Source organism: Canis lupus, chromosome 2 (assembly GCF_048164855.1).
Source record: "Canis lupus baileyi chromosome 2, mCanLup2.hap1, whole genome shotgun sequence".
Classification (NCBI taxonomy): domain Eukaryota; kingdom Metazoa; phylum Chordata; class Mammalia; order Carnivora; family Canidae; genus Canis; species Canis lupus.
Window position 1 is genome coordinate 15,148,233 of NC_132839.1, and position 18,297 is coordinate 15,166,529.

The following is an 18,297-nucleotide window of genomic DNA, read 5'->3' on the forward strand; positions in this document are numbered from 1 at the left end:
GCAATAGAAAGTGAAAGTAAGAGAAGAATTGGAAAAAAAAAAAAACCCAAGAGATTTGTTCAGAGATAAAGGGAAAGAGAAAATAATTTTAATTTTACCTTTCTTGAAAAGTTGGCCTATTGTGGAATGATCGTCCCTAAGAAAGTTGAGTTGTGGAGAGGAGAGGTTAGAGGACATTCAAAGGGAAATGCCCATCTGGCTTGCACATGAGAGATCAGTACTAAAGGTAGACATAAGGTTTGGAAATCCCTTGCATGTAGGTCAGTGAAATGGAGTGGATGACTTTAGAGGGTGACTAAAGAACAAAAAGCTGAAAACTGTGTCTAGGGTGTGCTGGCTAGCTTGAAGGGAAAGGGAGGGAAGGAGAAAATTAGAAAACAAAGAAGCAGAAAGATCTGATGGGAAGGTTGTGGATGTGAAGCAATACAGAGGAGACAAAGAAAACATTTCAGAAAGGAGAACTGTATTGACAAATTGGGCAACAAACTTTATGATTAGGAAGTTTTTATTTAGGGTTATCTTTTCTAACCAAAGTGATTGAATCGGAACTTAGATTTTAATGACAGGAAAAGAATAGGAAGAAGTGGTTAGTAGGTATTAAAAGAAGTAACCCGGGGATTTGGCTGACTGCATTCAAGGGAGAGCAGGAGGAAGCATGCAGAGGTATTGGTAGTTTAGAGGAGTAGAAGCTTTGCATTGGTGTTGCCTGGGAGGAGAGATTCAAGAAGAGAGGGCTAGTTAATATTATGACCTTTGCATTGAGGTCAAGGAGGATGAGACATAGTAAGAGACTTTAAGTATGAGGAGCATGCTTGTGAATTTTTGTGAGTTTTTGTTGTTGTTGTTTTTTTGTTTGTTTGTTTTCCGACAGGGAACAGTTCCAAAATTCACCTAGTTTCTTCAAATTTTAGCATGAGACCCAAACACTCCCAAGATAAATGGGCTGATTTTCATAATTGGTCTCTGGTATCTATTCCTCCCCCTTTTCTGCTATTCCAAGTGCTATTGAGAAACTAAAGACTGGTGTTTACCCTTTTTTTCTCTATTTTCTTTCAGCTATTAATGGTTTGTACTGTTCTGTCATTCTTTACATGGTCACATGCCAAATGACACAAGAGGATACTTGAAATTTCTTTTTGAGGATTGGTTGAATGCTTTCTCAATAAACACACATATGCCTATAACATGTATTTGTTGAATAAGCGTGACTCCTATGTTAAAAAAAAAAACTACAAAACTATAGGAGAAATTAAATCAACAAAGTCTGTAGAATTTTGCACATGAATTCCATATTTGACAAAGTGTTCTAATAAAGAGATATATAGCAAATGGGTTATACTGAAGGATTAGAGAGTGTCTTGGTATATATGAAAAAAATCATTCTTGGAGGATGGTATTTTGCAGAATTGAAAGATAGAAAGGTTTATATCCTGGCAAAGGGGAGTAGATAGGTGAATATTTATACATGTGGTACACCAAGGGAGAGTTTTTTTTCTCTGTAGAATCATTGGTTGTAAGAATCTGTGGGGTGGAAGTGTTCAAACTTAGGTACTTTCTAAGGTAAAGCATTATTCTGGGGATAGAAATTTAACAGTTAATGCCAGACAGTAGGAAGCTGTACTTAATGGTTTCTTGTTTTCTTTTCGTTGCTCCTCTACACCAAACTTTCTGTGTATGAAGAACTTGTGAAACTCTGTAAGGTGTTTAAAGGCTGATCTATCCGCCCACAGTGTGCTTTAGTATATGCAGGATTTGCTACTTCACAGCAGTTAATCACTGAGTTCTCTTCCACTGGGGACAGATGTATTTCATTCTCTTTTGTCCTCCATTGCATGTTGAGACTTGAGATTCATTTTCAAAATGACTCGTTTATAAAGCTTCACATAATAAGTAGTGAATAGCTTTCACAGTTGTCAGCTGATGAAATGTTATTTCATGTTAAATGACCTTTTCAATTTATTTTATTTTGCTTTATAGTTGAAATGGGGGAGGATAAGAAAGCTTGGTTCTTCAAATACAAATATGAGAGAACTTAAGATTTTGTGCTGTGGAAATATTAGAAAATCCAGCTGAAAATAAAGAAATGAGTATATGCTGGGTTTTTTTTTTTTTCCCAAGCTAGGTTTATTTAAAAGAATAATTCTATAGTGGTGGTCAGTTTCTTTGTGATCTCAACAATTAATTATTTTTAAAAAGCACCCTTTTTTTTTTTTTTAAGATTTTTTATTTATTCATGAGAGACAGAAAGAGGCAGAGACATAGGCAGAGCCTGATGTGTGGAGCCTGATGCAGGACTTGATCCCAGGACCTCCGGATCATGATGTGAGCCAAAGGCAGACACTCAACCACTAAGCAATTTAGGTGTCCCAAAAATCACCTTTTTTTTGTGTGTGTGGTAAACTTTAGGAAACAATTCTCACAGGTATTACTTGTCATCTACCTTGAATCTCTTCAGAACACCTTTTATTCTTGGGGATTTAGCATTCATCAGCCCCAAATCTAGCTTACCTTATTGACAAAATAATATTGTCAAACTTGTTTTAAAATTATTAAGTCTGGAATCTTAGAATCTTTTAGATATTAAAAAGAGCAGATAAGTTAAATGATTTTCTATTCAAAAAGAAATCATGTGTATTTCCTCTCTGTTTCTATCCTCTACATATTATTTAACTAGTATTCTCAGTAAGAGTGAGTATGGAGAAGAGGATTGAGAATTAAAGCTTTACTATTCCTTGTCTCTACAAAGGATCAGTGATGATGTTGTTACTACTATTGATAATTTTTTGGAACGCTAGAGAAAATTCCTCTAAGTGTTACTTGGTCTTTGTCATACATAGAGTATGTTTCCCAAGGATTAAGACTTTGTCTCCTCAAATCTCTTTTGGTTTCTGTAATTGTGCTCCCAGATGTTAAGGAAAATTTATCTTGTTTTAGAAGTTCTTTGTGTTCTTCTAAGCCTTTTGGAAACTATTTTCATCTACCTACCCACATTTTGTTTACCTATGTAAGTTTTTGGGTACCATGCATATGGTTGATCATTGGAATGATGCATGATTGACTTTTATTTCTATCACATGTGTGTTTTCTATTATAAGGGTAGTTTATGTAGCCAAGTTAAGTCTCATGAATTATGTTTCTATGGAGTAAGATAGTTTTGACTCAGGTGACTAGAAATTAAAGGTAAAATTTTAATAGCAGTTTCATTTTCTTTTTTAGAATGGTGAAGATTTTACATTTTTCATAGTAATTCTCAGTCATTACTTATTAACAGACTAAGCCTTTTGGTATGTCAATTCATAATTGTATTCTTTTAAAGGATCATTGCAGTATTTAATGAATGTCTGCTGTGTATAAAATACCATGCTAATCCCTACCCTCCAGAAGTTACTGTTTAGCTACAGAGGTAGCAAATGAAGGGTATATATTATAAGACTAGTAATAAGGATGGTATATGGTGTTGGTAAATACTATGGGGCTTTGGTTCTTAAAGTATGATCTTTGAATCTGTGGCATCAGTATCTTCTGAGAACTTGTTACAAGTGCCAACTTTCATGTCTAACACTGAAATTAGAAACTTTGAGAATGGGGCTCACCATTCTCCAGGTAATTCTGATGTTTAGTTTAGACAATACCACTGGTTGAAAAGGGGAGGAAAAAAACCCCATTAGTTTGCTTGGGAGGAATAGGGTGTTTGGAATTAGGCATTTCTGCTTTTGGAAATTACATTTGTGGAGGCCAAAGTGAAAACATTTTGACAGAGGAAATTCATGTCTAGAAGTATAATAGTGGGCTCAGGTCTTTTTTATTGGCTAATTAAAAAAAGTAGCATTTCTTTCACTTTGTTTTCCTATCTCACCAAATAGTATTGAAGTTTTAATTCTTTAGTCATTAAGAATTCTTTGGATTTTTGGTACTAACTTGAACTTCTGAATCAATTTATAATATCATGGATTATGCATTAGCGTGTATCTAGTTTTGAAAAATTTGAAATATATAACCTAAATGGTAACATGCAAGAAATTTATCTTTGATATCTGTGACTGAAAGAGTGGCTCCACATGTGGCCTGGGGATACATGTTTTATATAGACAATAAAGTATCAAGTGGCTTTTTCAGACAAATTTTTATTTGTTCCCCATATTTATTGCTTCAAGTTCTAGTTTGTCTCAATTAGTTTTTAAGAATTTTTCTGTGTGATTAAGCAATTTATTAAAGTGCTGAGTACTCTTCAGTCTATTCTCAAAGCAGAAATCATATTTTCAACTTGTTTTTATGCTTTTCTGGGAATTGAAATCCTGAGATTGAGGTTGGAGAAAATGGAAATGTAACAAAGTAAATAGTGTTTTCTAAGCTAAATTATTTTACCAAAATACATTTGAAACAAATATAGGCATTGGATGATTATTACATAGGCTTAGCTGTTAGCTTATAAAGGAAAAGAAAGTTTTTGAAAGAATGCAGAAATGTACTACCAAACTTAGAAACTTAAGAAAAATGTGACTAAGTTTTTGCACAGTATCTTGACACATAGCCCGTCTGAAAGAATCCACTAGATTAGCACATGGTTGCCCAGGGAGAGAGACTGGCGAAATTACTGCCAAATAGGAAAAGAAGAGCTGGCAAGCAGGAAGCTGTGTGTCTTAGAGTAGTGGCGAGTAGCCGTAGGTTTCTTATTTGAAACCCTTGAATATGACTTCAGGTTCAGTTTGCCTATGGGTGCAGTGTATAGAGTGATTTCTACTTCTGATATTTTAGAAGATGAAAAAACATAATTTTTAATTTATTTTTTTAAGAAGCATAACTTGAAAAATATATGTTAATTTTTTTTTATTATTTGTTGGTCTATTTAAGTTTTGAATTCCTGGAATCAGGATATGGTGGGAGATGCGTAAGACAGCATTTGGGATTTAAGTATTTATACTTTGGCAATTGGAAATTTGGAGTATGTATGCTAGTAACTTTCTTTCAATTCTAGGCAGTCTTACTGATGAAGGACAGCAGTATTGTTGCAGATTAGTAGAAATGGATTCCAAAAGTGGCCCAGGCTTCATTGGTTTAGGCATTAAAGCATTACAAGACAAGAAGTATGAAGATGCTGTTAAAAACCTAACAGAAGGTAAGTATACAGTGTAGAGCATGTAACATGAGGTATATAGTTGTAACCACACTCAAGGGTATCACTGCTTGGGGTGCGTTAAATAAAACACAACCCAAGGAAGGGTTGAAAGCAACACTGGTCACAGGTAAGAAGATGGGGAAATAGCCCTCAAGGCAGTGTCTCCCTGTGGGATTAGGACAGGAAGTTTTTATTTGATGTATCCTAATATAGGCAGGGTTAGATAGCTGGTTTATACATTAAGAAATATAATATATAGATATTCTCTTCCCCTGCTTAAGACCTTCCACAGGTTTCCAGCTGCCCTTAGGATAACATGCAAACTCCTTCACAAGGTTTGCAACTCTCTCGAGTCTGATTTCTTGCCTTTTTTTGCTCCTATACTTCTTTTTCAAATATAATGAATTCATATGCTGTTAATTAAGAACTTTGGTTGAGGGATCCCTGGGTGGCGCAGCGGTTTGGCGCCTGCCTTTGGCCCAGGGCGCGATCCTGGAGACCCGGGATCGAATCCCACGTCGGGCTCCCGGTGCATGGAGCCTGCTTCTCCCTCTGCCTGTGTCTTTGCCTCCCTCTCTCTCTCTCTGTAACTATCATAAATAAATAAAAAAAAAAAAAATTAAAAAAAAAAAAAAAAAAAGGCTAGGATTCATTTAAAAAAAAAAAAAAAAAAAAAAAAAAAGAACTTTGGTTGAGCTCCTCATGCTTAATTAGCATGTCAGCATGCTAGTGCGTACATTGTATGTTCCAAAAATGGCCAAAAACCCCATCCATAGGAAAAAATCTTAGTGTTGTAATGAGTTAAAGGTAATTTCAGGATCATTCAGGTGGGCTTTGGTGCAGGCTCTCAGCATCAAAGCTGCTCAAACTGGCCCATGCAAGAGGCTATCAGGTGAAATACCTAGCAAGCCCCTGGGTAGTAGGGACTGCTGTTCTGTTAAACAAAACACCTCTTTCCCTGTTTTTGTCCCTTTTCCTCCTCCTTTCTGCTGATGCCTTTCAGCCCTCTGATCTGAGTAATTTCCTCTTATATCCTATATAACGTAGTCAGTAGGCAGATATCTTTGGGCCTTTCTTTGAGGAATATATATTGAAGATAGAAGTGAGAAAAATACTCTGGAGTCTCCTTAGGTCTGAATACAACTCTCCCCCTCACTAATTTCAAGACTGAGAAAGTTAATTAAAATCTCTGTATTTTTTTTTTTAAGATTTATTTATTTATTCATGAGAGAGACACAGAGAGGCAGAGACACAGGCAGAGGGAAGCAGGCTCCCTGCAGGGAGCCCGATGCGGGGACTCGATCCCAGGATCCTGGGTTCTCGACCTGAGCTGAAGGCAGATGCTCACCCAGGCGTCCCTGTCTCAGTGTTTTCATTTGTAAAATAAGGATAATTTTATGTATGTGTGTATATTATACTAATATAAATAAATACATATTATATATACATATATACACACATACATTTTTTTTCCCTCGTCCTTAGGAATCTTTAACTTAATTTGTCAGGTATAATGTTTCTGGATGAACTTACGTTCAAATAGAAATGTGAATAGCAAATACAAGCTTAGAGTGGGAGGAGCATTTCCATCCAAGAGCTGAAATAGCCTGAGACCAAGATCACAACTGAAATTCAGGGTAGTTCAGCAAGATGTGAGAATGATGGATGGGATTAGGAAGAGTCAAGAAAGGAGACTGGAGAGGGGCCTTGCACACTTTGGGAAGGAGATTGCATGTTATCCTAAGGGCAACCGGGAAGGAGATTGCATGTTATCCTAAGGGCAGCTGGGTCTTAAGCAGGGGGAATTTCATAATTCTGTTAGTATTTGTGGGGATATTCTGGCTACAGTGTAGAGAATGAATTGGAGTGGATGACAAGCACTTGCTGTGATCTGGGATAAAGATGGTGGAGATAAGGGTGGTAGACAAATGGATTGGGGCATGGAATCAGGGTTGCGAATGATTATATATGAAAGGTTAGGGAGAGGAGGGGCCAGACTTGGGGAGTAGATGGTGGTGCCATTCGTCTCTGTAGATGTAGAAAGCTTGGATTTTGTGATTGCTTTTATCTTTTTAGGTTTAAAGGAAAGCCCTCTTTGCACAACTGGATGGTATCATCTGGCAGAAGCCCAAATTAAAATGCATAGACCTAAGGAAGCTGTTCTTTCATGCAATCAAGGTATTGGCATCTATAAGGGTGGCCAACCCTGTTTCTTTTCATATTAAAAGAGAAAGATAGTGGCGTAACAAAACTTACATGCTTTATTTTGTATTTTAAATTACTAATTTAAATTTCATTGATGTGGGGGGAGTCCCTTAGGCACTGGAAGGCGGCGGTGGTGGTGGTGGTGGTGTTCGGGGGGTTTCTGCACCATGAGCTCTATTGGTACCGGGTATGACCTGTCAGCCTCTACATTCTCTCCTGATGGGAGAGTTTTTTAAGTTGAATATGCTATGAAGGCTGTGGAAAACAGTAGTACAGCTATTGGAATCAGATGTAAAGATGGTGTTGTCTTTGGGGTAGGAAAGTTAGTCTTTTCTAAACTTTATGAAGAAGGTTCCACAAACGACTTTTTAATGTTGATCGGCATGTTGGAATGGCAGTAGCGGGTTTGTTGGCTGATGCTCGTTCTTTAGCAGACATTGCAAGAGAAGAAGCTTCCAACTTTATATCTAATTTTGGCTATAACAACATTCCATTAAAACATCTTGCAGACAAAGTGGCCATGTATGTACACGCATATACACTTTACAGTGCTGTTAGACCTTTTGGCTGCAGTTTCATGTTAGGGTCTTACAGCGTGAATGACGGTGCACAGCTCTACATGATTGACCCATCAGGAGTTTCATATGGTTATTGGGGTTGTGCTATTGGCAAAGCCAGGCAAGCTGCAAAGACAGAAATTGAAAAACTTCAGATGAAAGAAATGACCTGCCGTGATGTTAAAGAAGTTGCAAAAATAATTTACATAGTACATGATGAAGTTAAGGATAACGCTTTTGAACTAGAGCTCAGCTGCGTTGGTGAAATAACTAAAGGAAGACATGAAATTTTTCCAAAAGATGTAAGGGAAGAGGCAGAGAAATATGCTAAGGAATCTTTAAAGGAAGAAGATGAATCAGATGATGATAATATGTAACATTTACTTCAGCATCTATTTTAAATTTCTATTATAGTCCCATGTAACTTTTAGCCCTGTGGAGTCTTACCTACCCAGTGACCAGTTTTCATTAAACTTTTGTGTTCAAACAAACAAACAAATAAATAAATACATTTCATTGTGGTTAAATAATGCCAAGTGTGGATGCATATAGTATGTTTTCTTCTAAACTAACAATGAATATTTTTCAAAGATCCTTGCACTTGGATTTTGACAGTGTAGGCTTCTGTGGAGGTACTCTTCTTTAACAAGGAAGTTTCTGGTTCATCCAGGACTTTGGGAGTTTTTGATTCCCTTGATGTAAATAAGAGAAGTCTTAGACACCTGGAGCCTATTTGAATGTGTTCAGATGGGTCAGGTGAGGGGTTAGGAAATCATATCAAGTGGGTCAGGTGAGGGGTTAGGAAATCATATCAAGTGGTTCACTACTTTTGACCTAGCTGGTTGCCTCGCCTCTGAAATAGAGGAGCAATTCACCCTGGTCCTTTTGAATTCAACTGCTTTCCCTCAATATCCCTAATTTGCTAAGTTGTTACTGATGCTTTGGCTAACCTTTGTTATGGAGCAGATACAGATAGCCATTGTATTCAGGATGTTCATGTTATATGTTATGTAAAGATAGATTTTAAATTTAGATCTGTTCTGTTTTAAATTCAGATACTCCCATAAAGAATTCAGGAAAGAATTTATATTTAGCTCTGAATTATTCTTCATGGATATTGTTTTGGCAATTTATTCATATTGTAGCTTCATTTTATTATTTATCATCCTTAATAAGAAAAAAGAGAAGTAATATGATTGTCTTCATTCAGATCTCCTTAATTTTTGTCAGCTCTGAAGAATATAGATAATCTTGGTGTGTCTGGTGGCAGTCTTCATCAGAAGAATCTTTGTCTCCGTTTGAAAGCAGAGGCTTTGATTAAACTCTCAGATTATGAATCTTCAGTGGAAGCAATTTGTGCTCTTGATCAGGTAGTTTTACCAGGTTTTTCTTTTCAACTTTATTTTTTCCAGTCAACCAGGCATCAACCGCTCTCCCTTTACAAGTATTTATTTTGAAACAAATTTTGTGTTAGAGGTATGAATTCATCACATCTGCATTTTCTAAATCATTCACACACTTGGAAACTGCTAAAGTTATTTGCCTCATGGTTAAGTACTTACAATGTTCTTCATATGATGCAATTTATTTCTTTAGTATTGTTCTTCCTGTCTTTTTCTCTTTTTGCCCTCTTACATTATTACTACTTGGTTATTATTAATTTGGGATCCTACAGTTTTTCCTCCAGAAAAGATTTCAAAGATTATTGATAAGAACAATGAAGGACACAGTAACTTCGTGGTAGACAGTATTGTTTATTTATTTTTTCAATTTAAGAAAACATAAGGAGATTGATGTTTAAGGAGGAACCCTGTCTTAATGTTTTTGGTTCAAACAACTTGAAAATCCCTTGCAAAAAACTTACTAGTAAATTATGAATTATAAGAATATGGTGCTTTTAAAGATTTTTGTCAGACAGAGGCTATTTTTTATCTAAAATTAAATTATATCACTCAGTTTATTTTGGGGTTTTGAATTTTTAAAATATCATTGTTTAGTATGTTTCAAAGGGCTTTTGCATTTCATAATATTTCATTAAAATTAGAACAGTTGCCAGCATCCTTCAAGAACTAATATCTTAATTTCTTATTTTCTACTTGCCTTCTGCCAATAATGAAAATGAATTTTGTGTGAATGCTTTGAGGAGATCTTTCTAATTTTTTTTTTTTTTTTGTGGAAAAATAAAGTTTCTTGGATAGCTAGTGAAGTCCAGGTCTGAAACAGAAAATGTATAGGATGAGCCCAGGATATCTTAGAATGCTAGAAAGCAAGGAAACTATAAAAACCTACTAGGATTGATTATCATTGGCTAAAGGGAAGTTTGAGCACCAGTAGCTATGGCAGATCAAAGATATCAAGCATGTTTAAATTCATGTATTCAAAATGATGCAAAAAAGTCAACAAAACATCCTCAATAAATTCTATGGAGGATGCCAAGGAACCATTTGGAAAGAATCAAAGTATTTGACCTGTCTTTCCTTTATGAACTGTTCCTCAGAATAATCAAATAGATAATGAGAGGAGGGAAATTTTTTTGTTGTTGAAATATTCTATCGATAAGGAAAGAAGGAATATCGAATTAGAAAATCACCATTTTGTTATCTGTAATGAATTAATAGATCTAGGCATTGAGGATCAATGGTTGCTAACATCATCAAAAGAAAGAACCATACATAACCAGGTGCATGTATGCATGAGGTATTCCTGTCAAAGCATCAAGCCTGATTCATATTAAGTGTTTAGGCCTAACTACTAATTACAGAAGATATAGGGGACCAAAGGACATGTCAGGACCATGAGACTCCATTCAGTAAAATCCGGGCTGTGAGAAATTGTAACAAGTGCCCCTTATTTTTCAACAATTTAATTGTAAGGGAGTAAAAAAGAATGGAAGGGAGCCCTATAAATTAAAGCCCTATAAATTAAAGATATCTGAGGTAATCTAAGCAGGAGGGTAGTGAAATGGGTGGAGGTATGTATGAGAAAAGATTGGCTTTGAGTTAATAATTTTGAAGCTGGATAATGAGTGCATATGGGATTATTATACTATGCTCTAGTTTTTTGAAACGTGTTTGAAATTTTCTCTAATAAAAAGGTTACAAAGAATGAATGTGTTCATAGTGATAAAAATCAAGAACTGTATGTCTTTATTCTATGCTCCTTGGTCTTTCTTTAATTAAAGTAAACATTGCTACTCTATTGAAAGAGACTTACAGCAGTTCTTTACATTTATTTTCTAGGTTTCTGATGCAAATAATATCCCAGGACTTTTGGTTCTTAAAAGCTTGGCCTATCTGAACAAAGGCTCCTTAGATGAAGCTTCAAAGGTTGGGTTTTTTCATTCAAACTGGGAATTTTTGAGTGGGGAGGGGAGAGGGAAAGAGAGAATCTCAAGCAGGCCCATGCCCATTGCAGAGCCTGATGTGGGGCTTCATCTCACAACTTGAGATCATGACATGGGCCAAAATCAAGGGTCAGATGCTTAACCAATTGAGCACCCAGGCACCCCAAAATGGGAATATCTTAAAGCCACAAGTGACTTTATTTGGGTAACGAATTGACAGATATCTACTTTATAGATTATGGAAGACCTTCTTTCTTCTTACCCTGACCTAGCTGAAGTTCATGCCCTGGAGGCTTTGATTCATTTTACCAAAAAGGACTATCTACAAGCAGAGAAATGGTAAGGATAGATTTAGACTACTCCTAGATCTAGTCATATCTTAATTTACTCTATTTCTTAAAAATTTAAAATGAGTACGTTTGATAAAGATCCGTTTTGTATAAATTTGATCGGTGTAAGCGTTAGTATTTCTAAAAATGTATTTAATATGTAGCACAGTACCCGTAAGAAAATTCCATAAAGCGTATGAAATTGAATTGATCATAATGTCAGTGAGCAGATATAATGTTTGATATGTCCTTCTATATACTTGGCACACTGGTAAAGCTAAAAGGCCATTGTGCTTTTATAAGCTCCTCTTCAAATAATATTTTTTCTCATTATAATCTAAATTCTAAAGTAATAACTTTTTTCTGATATAGCATCTTAGAATCACTCAGACTTTGTCCCAACTAGTTTTGTGTGCATGTGTGTGTGTGTGTGTGTGTGTGTGTGTGTGTCTTCTTACTTCCCTTTGGTGACTTAGCTTTCAGAGAGCTCTTGAGAAAGATCCTGAAGTTGCTGAATATCATTATCAACTTGGGTTAACATATTGGTTCATGGATGAAGAAACAAGAAAAGATAAAACTAAGGCTCTTACCCACTTTCTAAAGGTAAAATAGTGCTTCTATTCAATTCTTAGCCGAAATGGATTATAAAACCATAAGTAATAATCATACAAGTTATGCACTTAAAATTACTATTCTCTGAAATCTTTTTAATTTTTTTAGAAAGATTTATTTGAGAGAAAGAGAGTGTGCATATGTGCACACAAGTAGAAAGGGGAAGAGAGAGAACCTCAAGCAGCCTCCATGCTGAGCCTGGAGCCCGACTTGGGGTTTGATCTAACAACCATGAGATCACGACCAGATTCAGAATCAGGAGCCAGATGTTTAACTGATGGCATCACCCAGGTGCCCCTGAACTGATTTTTTTTTTTTAACTAGACTGTTTTTGATATTTGATCTCTCACATATAAAGTTTTGTGAAAAATGTTATATGGGTTTTTAAGGAGAAAATAAAAATATAAAAGCTACTTATTAAAAAACACATAGAAAATGAGACATAATTATCTCTAGAAAAGAATATTGTTTTTAGGTAATTTCCACTGTAATAGTGTGGGCATATATACTTTTAGATGTTTAATTTCTTTCTTTTTTTTTTTTTTAAATGATTATTTATTTATTTATTTGACACAGAGAGAGAAAGAGAGCACACACAAACAGGGGGAGTGGGAGAGGGAGAAACAGGCTCCTCTCTGAGCAGGGAGTCTGACTTGGGGCTTGATCCCGGGACCCTGAGATCATGACCTGAGCTGAAGGCAGATGCTTAACTGACTGAGCCACCCAGGTGCCCCAGATGTTTAATTTCTTATATTTTAGATATTAAAGATCTAAAAGTCTTACATTCTTATCTTGATTCACCAAAGAAGATTAATGTAATAGTAACTCTAACTTCACATTTCTTTTTAACAAAGATACAATATTTTTACATTTGTTTGCATTCTATAAGCAATGATAACCAGCTTTCCTGTTGCTTTAAATCTTACATTAAAGAATGTGTTGGTATACTTTGGTATGTTTAATTACAGTGTCCCATTTTTCTTTTAACCTGTGTATTTATTTTTTGTGTTCTTAAAAAGAACCACCCAGGCAAACTTTAATATGGTGTTGCTATCAATCTTTATTTCAAAGGCTGCCAGGCTGGATACATACATGGGCAAAGTTTTCTGCTATTTGGGTCATTACTACAGAGATGTGGTAGGAGATAAAAACAGAGCCCGTGGCTGTTACAAGAAAGCTTTTGAATTAGATGATACTGATGCTGAATCTGGAGCTGCAGCAGTTGACTTAAGTGTGGAACTTGAAGAGATGGTATGTCTAATAACTTAAACACTTTTGTTTTTTTATCCTGAGTATAGAAATAGAAATATTTTTATATGTGGGTACTTGAAAGTTATTATTTTTATTTTTCTTAGTAGATGCAGTAGAAATATTTTTACCAATGTTTATAAATTTTCTTTTCACTGATGAATTGTTTCATTGGTGTTCATCATTTACTGTTGAAACTGTAGTCAGTATATTCCAGTGTAAGTTTAAAAAAAATTGGAAGTGGTAAATGAAAATACGTTTGGGTACTTTACATGGGTGTTGTGTATTTTTATGATATTCGGTAACTCTAATTTCAGGAAACAGCCTTAGCTATTCTAACAACAGTAACTCAGAAGGCAAGTGCTGGAACAGCAAAATGGGCCTGGCTTAGGCGAGGACTATACTATTTGAAAGCTGGTCAACATTCTCAAGCTGTGGCTGAGTAAGTCACTTTATTATATTTAAACTGTCAGCGTATTGGTTCATTATAAATTAAAGTCTGTTTATACCCCAAGTGGATTTTACAAGTTGCCTCATTCCAGTTATATTTTGAGAGAAGAAATAGCAAAATTTATTTATAGTTGAATGGTTCTCATTATCTGCAAGGCACTGAAATTGCATAACTGAATTAAACGATGTCCAGTTGTTAAGGATAGCCGTTCTAATGAAGTAAGGTCTTCCTACTATTATAATAGGTTATCAGTGGAAACAGGAAATGCTAGAAAGCAGACACTGATGCCTTTGTTGTTTTCCCACTGATATTCTTTGTTTTGGGTCAGGAGATGCATTTTACAGCTTAAAGTGCCTATGGACTGGCTCGTTTTTTTAGTCATTTGGTATAAACTATCAACTACTTAAGAACAAATGAAATAGAGGAGCCTCACTGGTTCAGTGGGTAGAGCATGCTATTTAATCTAAAGGTCATTAGTTTAAGCCCCAACTCTATTGGACATAGAGTTTACTTTAAAAAAGGAATAAATAAAATATATTTAATAGTAATAAAATATAATAATAGTAATATATAGGTAAAGAGGATTAAGTGGTACAGATTTCCCATTATAAAATAAAGCACAGGGATGAAAAGTGCAGCATACAGAATATAGTCAACAATATTATAATAACTTCATATGGTGACAAATGGTAACTCTGCTTATCATAGTGAACATTTCATAGTGTCTGTAAATTTCAAATCAGTGTGTTATACACTTGAAACTAATATAATATTGTATGTCAACTGTACTTCAATTACAAAAAAATTAAAAACAAAGACTTTCTGTTTACCAGGAAATGTACCAGAGCATTGACATTACCTAGCAATGAGAATATAGCATCTATCAATTTAATTAAGTTTATAAGACCTCAGTCTGCATATAGAGTTTTTTGGTTATACTATAAGAGAAAAATTTCATTTATTACTATAATCACACTGAAAACTTAAAATTAATACTTAAGTGTGAGTGATCACAATTCACTATAAGCTTTGTATATTTTCTTTTTAGAAAGGATTATAAAGTACTTTTTTTCAAACCTAACAAATTGTTGTAGCATAGTTATTTTTTCTTCTAGTTTGTAAAAACATTAATAAATATATATATTTAGATCAATATAAATTTTCTGATTTATGTGAAGACATTAACAAATATAAACATTAACAAATAAATATATTTAGGTTGAGATTAATTTTCTGATTTATGTAAATTCCTAGAATCTGGTAATATTTGTGTTTTGATGACAGGATCAGTATGGGGGTTATTAATTGTCATGAGGCATATGGAGATACATACCTATTCTGGTGGGAAACTGGGATTCTCCCAAATAGTCAAGGAAAAAAAAATTCTGGTCAGCACTTGTTCAAAAAAGTATTTTGTTCTTACTCATTCCAAATTTGGAATAAAATTTCTTAGTATTAATATGAAGTTATAAAAAAATAAATTCAAGTTACAAAAGGAACAGGTATTCCTGCTTTATTTTTTTTAAAGATTTATATATTTATTAGAGAGTGCAAGATGGGAGAAGGAAGGGCAGAGGGAGATAATCTCACACAGACTCCCTGCTGAGAGTGGAGCCCAAGACGGGGCTCCATCCCACATCTCCGAGATCATGACCTGAGCTGAAATCAAGAGGCGTCACTCAACCAAGTTAACCACCCAGGTGCCCTGTATATCTGCTTTAAATAGCACTTTTATAAATAGAAGAAACCATGGGTATATGTGATTCCGTTGAATTACTTATATTTTCTTTTCAAATATGGGAAGTAGTTTACTTTCAGTTCTCTTACTATTTACTGAAATTTTAGTTTACAGGCAGCATTAAGGGCAGACCCAAAGGACTTCAATTGTTGGGAGTCATTAGGAGAGGCCTACTTAAGCAGAGGTGGCTATACCACAGCTTTGAAATCCTTCACAAAAGCCAGTGAGCTGAACCCAGAATCCACATACAGTGTGTTTAAGGTTGCAGCAATACAGCAAATCCTAGGCAAATATAAGGAGGCGATAGCTCAGTACCAGCTGATCATTAAAAAGAAAGAAGATTATGTGCCGGCTTTGAAAGGTAATTTTTTAATAGCTCCACTTTTGTATTACTGAAGTATAAAATCTTTGAGTAAATTTCCTAAATGTATTTCATGACCTGAAAAGGACTTCCTTAATCAACAGCAAATGTCTTCTTTCATAGACCTCTTATGGTGTGGCTTGTTATATAGGTTTGAATATAGAAAGATCAAATCTTGTTTTGTAACAGTAAATAAATAGTCATATGATAAACATTTAACTTTTAGATCAAATATGATAGCTATTTGATCTAAAAATAGATCTTAAAAAAAGAGTTTCCCTGCTGTTATATTTTGATAATTAATCTACTATGTGTTTAGAATATCTCAATACCTTTTAATTACTCTTTAACCTATAGGAATTTTTTTTTTCATTTTTTGAACTTTAGGGGCAACTTATGTTGTTTTTTAATTATCTAAATTAATTTCCGTTTCTTCATACATACCTTATCCTTCTTAACAAATGCCTTTTGGTAATACAAATTTAAACACCACCATCCATATATAACCTAAATTTTTAATGATTATATTTAACCATTTAAAAAAAAACTTGGAGCCCATTATATGTCCTTTACTCCATTTCTTTTTCCTTTTTTAATGGAACAATGAGGTTTAAGTCAGAAATAGTATATGTTGTAAGTGATAAGTAATTTAGGTCTTGAAAAGATTTTTCTAAATTTTGTAAAACTTACCTCAAGAGAAGAATTCACATTTATTAAATCTTTACTGGGCACTTTAGGAAATTACTATTTCATTTAATTTTTACAGTAAAATTTGCTATTCAGTTTTGAATATAAAAAGATCAAGTCTTGTTTCAGAATAGTTAATGAATAGTAATATGAAGGAGAGAAACATTTAGTAGCATTTTCAGAGCTGAGGTTTTAAGAGTGAAGTAACTTGCCCAAAGTCAAGGATATTCTTTTCTATAGATTTTTATCGCTTCTAGTATGTTTACTCCAGCAGAACCCTACCATTTGAATTCCATACTAAATGCATGCAAGACCATACTTAATTTTTAATACAATACTACTGAGTTTTGTTTTTTGGAAAAGTGGCTTTAATATAACACGATTATGTTTTTTTGAAATTTATTCAAAGTGTTTCTTGTATGTGTTTTAATAACTACAAACTTAACCTGATTTTAGGTTTGGGCGAATGCCATCTCATGATGGCAAAAGCGGCTCTAGTCGATTATCTTGATGGGAAAGCTGTAGACTACATAGAAAAAGCACTGGAATACTTTACTTGGTTGGTATTATTCTTATTATTCGTTGTGCTTATTTTCTTAGAATTATAATAAAGCCAAAGTTAGAAAATCTTTCTGTGTTTATTCTGTTAATCATTATTTAGAATATCAAGCATAAAGAATAAGAGACTAGCCAGTGAATTCAGTAATATACAAACTGTATTAATTTTGCATTGGGAAATAGATAAAATTCCTGCTCTTAGTAGCAGCTGACATGCTGGATGCATAGGGAAAGGTGGGAGGAAGAAGCAGTCTGTAAGCAGGAGTAGCAGTACTCCCACATATCAGTGTTATATTCAATAGTAGAAGGCTGTTTTAGGTATATTTGTAGGGCTGAAGGTGAGGAGAAATGAGCAATTTGATTGTTTCTAGGGAGAATCGGTGTAGGGAAAAAGCGATGTCTATTATTAAGGGAATCAGAAAAATTTGAGTAAATCTGGTATTTTATAGAACTGTAAATTCACTAGCTAAATGAAATGTTATTTGTGGTAGATGATTTTTAAAAGGCCTCATGTTACACATACGTTTGAATAATTTTTTTTCTTAAACATCTTTCTTGTGCTCCCCTTCCTTTCTTTTCCTACTTGCCTTCTCTTCTGGTTCCTGTTGACTTGGTTGTTCGAGAATAGCTTTGCTTTGAGTATGAACCAAATGTGAAAAGAAAACTTCAGCCTTCTCTCTCCATAGATTTTTATTGCTACTTTTCAAGTCTCACATAATATAGATCTTTCCAAAGAGGAGAGGGTATCATGAAGAGAACATGCTTCGTTTCAACTAGTATTTAAGAGTAAATGTGAACCTTTGAGTGATGATGCTGAGGTACTGCCTTTCCAACAACGGGAAGTTTTGTTCTGGGTAGTGTGTAGCATTCACAGTCGATTATTTGGAGGTATATAAAACTTTTTAAAGAGATAATCCCCAGATTTATGTTCACTTTTAGAAGTAAAAGTTCATATTTCCACAATTCTTATGTAAGGGTGATAGAAGTTATTTTACTTCAAAGGTATTTCATTTTTTATTAAACTTAAAAGGAAGTAAGAGTTTAGGTTGTTGAAATTGCCTGTTTCTTTTTTTTGCCTTTATTTTCTTCTTT

The 18,297-nt window shown here is 34.5% G+C and overlaps 1 protein-coding gene and 1 pseudogene across 11 annotated transcripts in view; both read left to right on the top strand.

Annotated features, from left to right (window-relative positions):
• SKIC3 (SKI3 subunit of superkiller complex) overlaps positions 1–18,297 on the top strand; it is an 80,065-nt gene that overhangs the window by 20,988 nt on the left and 40,780 nt on the right. For all 11 annotated transcript variants that reach the window (XM_072790815.1, XM_072790824.1, XM_072790812.1 and 8 more), the window contains 10 exons: positions 4,976–5,116; positions 7,193–7,294; positions 9,109–9,248; positions 11,118–11,204; positions 11,457–11,560; positions 12,027–12,153; positions 13,234–13,413; positions 13,728–13,852; positions 15,707–15,960; positions 17,104–17,206. In XM_072790815.1, the coding sequence (XP_072646916.1) occupies positions 4,976–5,116; positions 7,193–7,294; positions 9,109–9,248; positions 11,118–11,204; positions 11,457–11,560; positions 12,027–12,153; positions 13,234–13,413; positions 13,728–13,852; positions 15,707–15,960; positions 17,104–17,206 (1,363 nt within the window). The remainder of the gene's footprint in view (positions 1–4,975; positions 5,117–7,192; positions 7,295–9,108; positions 9,249–11,117; positions 11,205–11,456; positions 11,561–12,026; positions 12,154–13,233; positions 13,414–13,727; positions 13,853–15,706; positions 15,961–17,103; positions 17,207–18,297) is intronic.
• LOC140609869 (proteasome subunit alpha type-3 pseudogene) lies at positions 7,489–8,301 on the top strand (annotated as a pseudogene).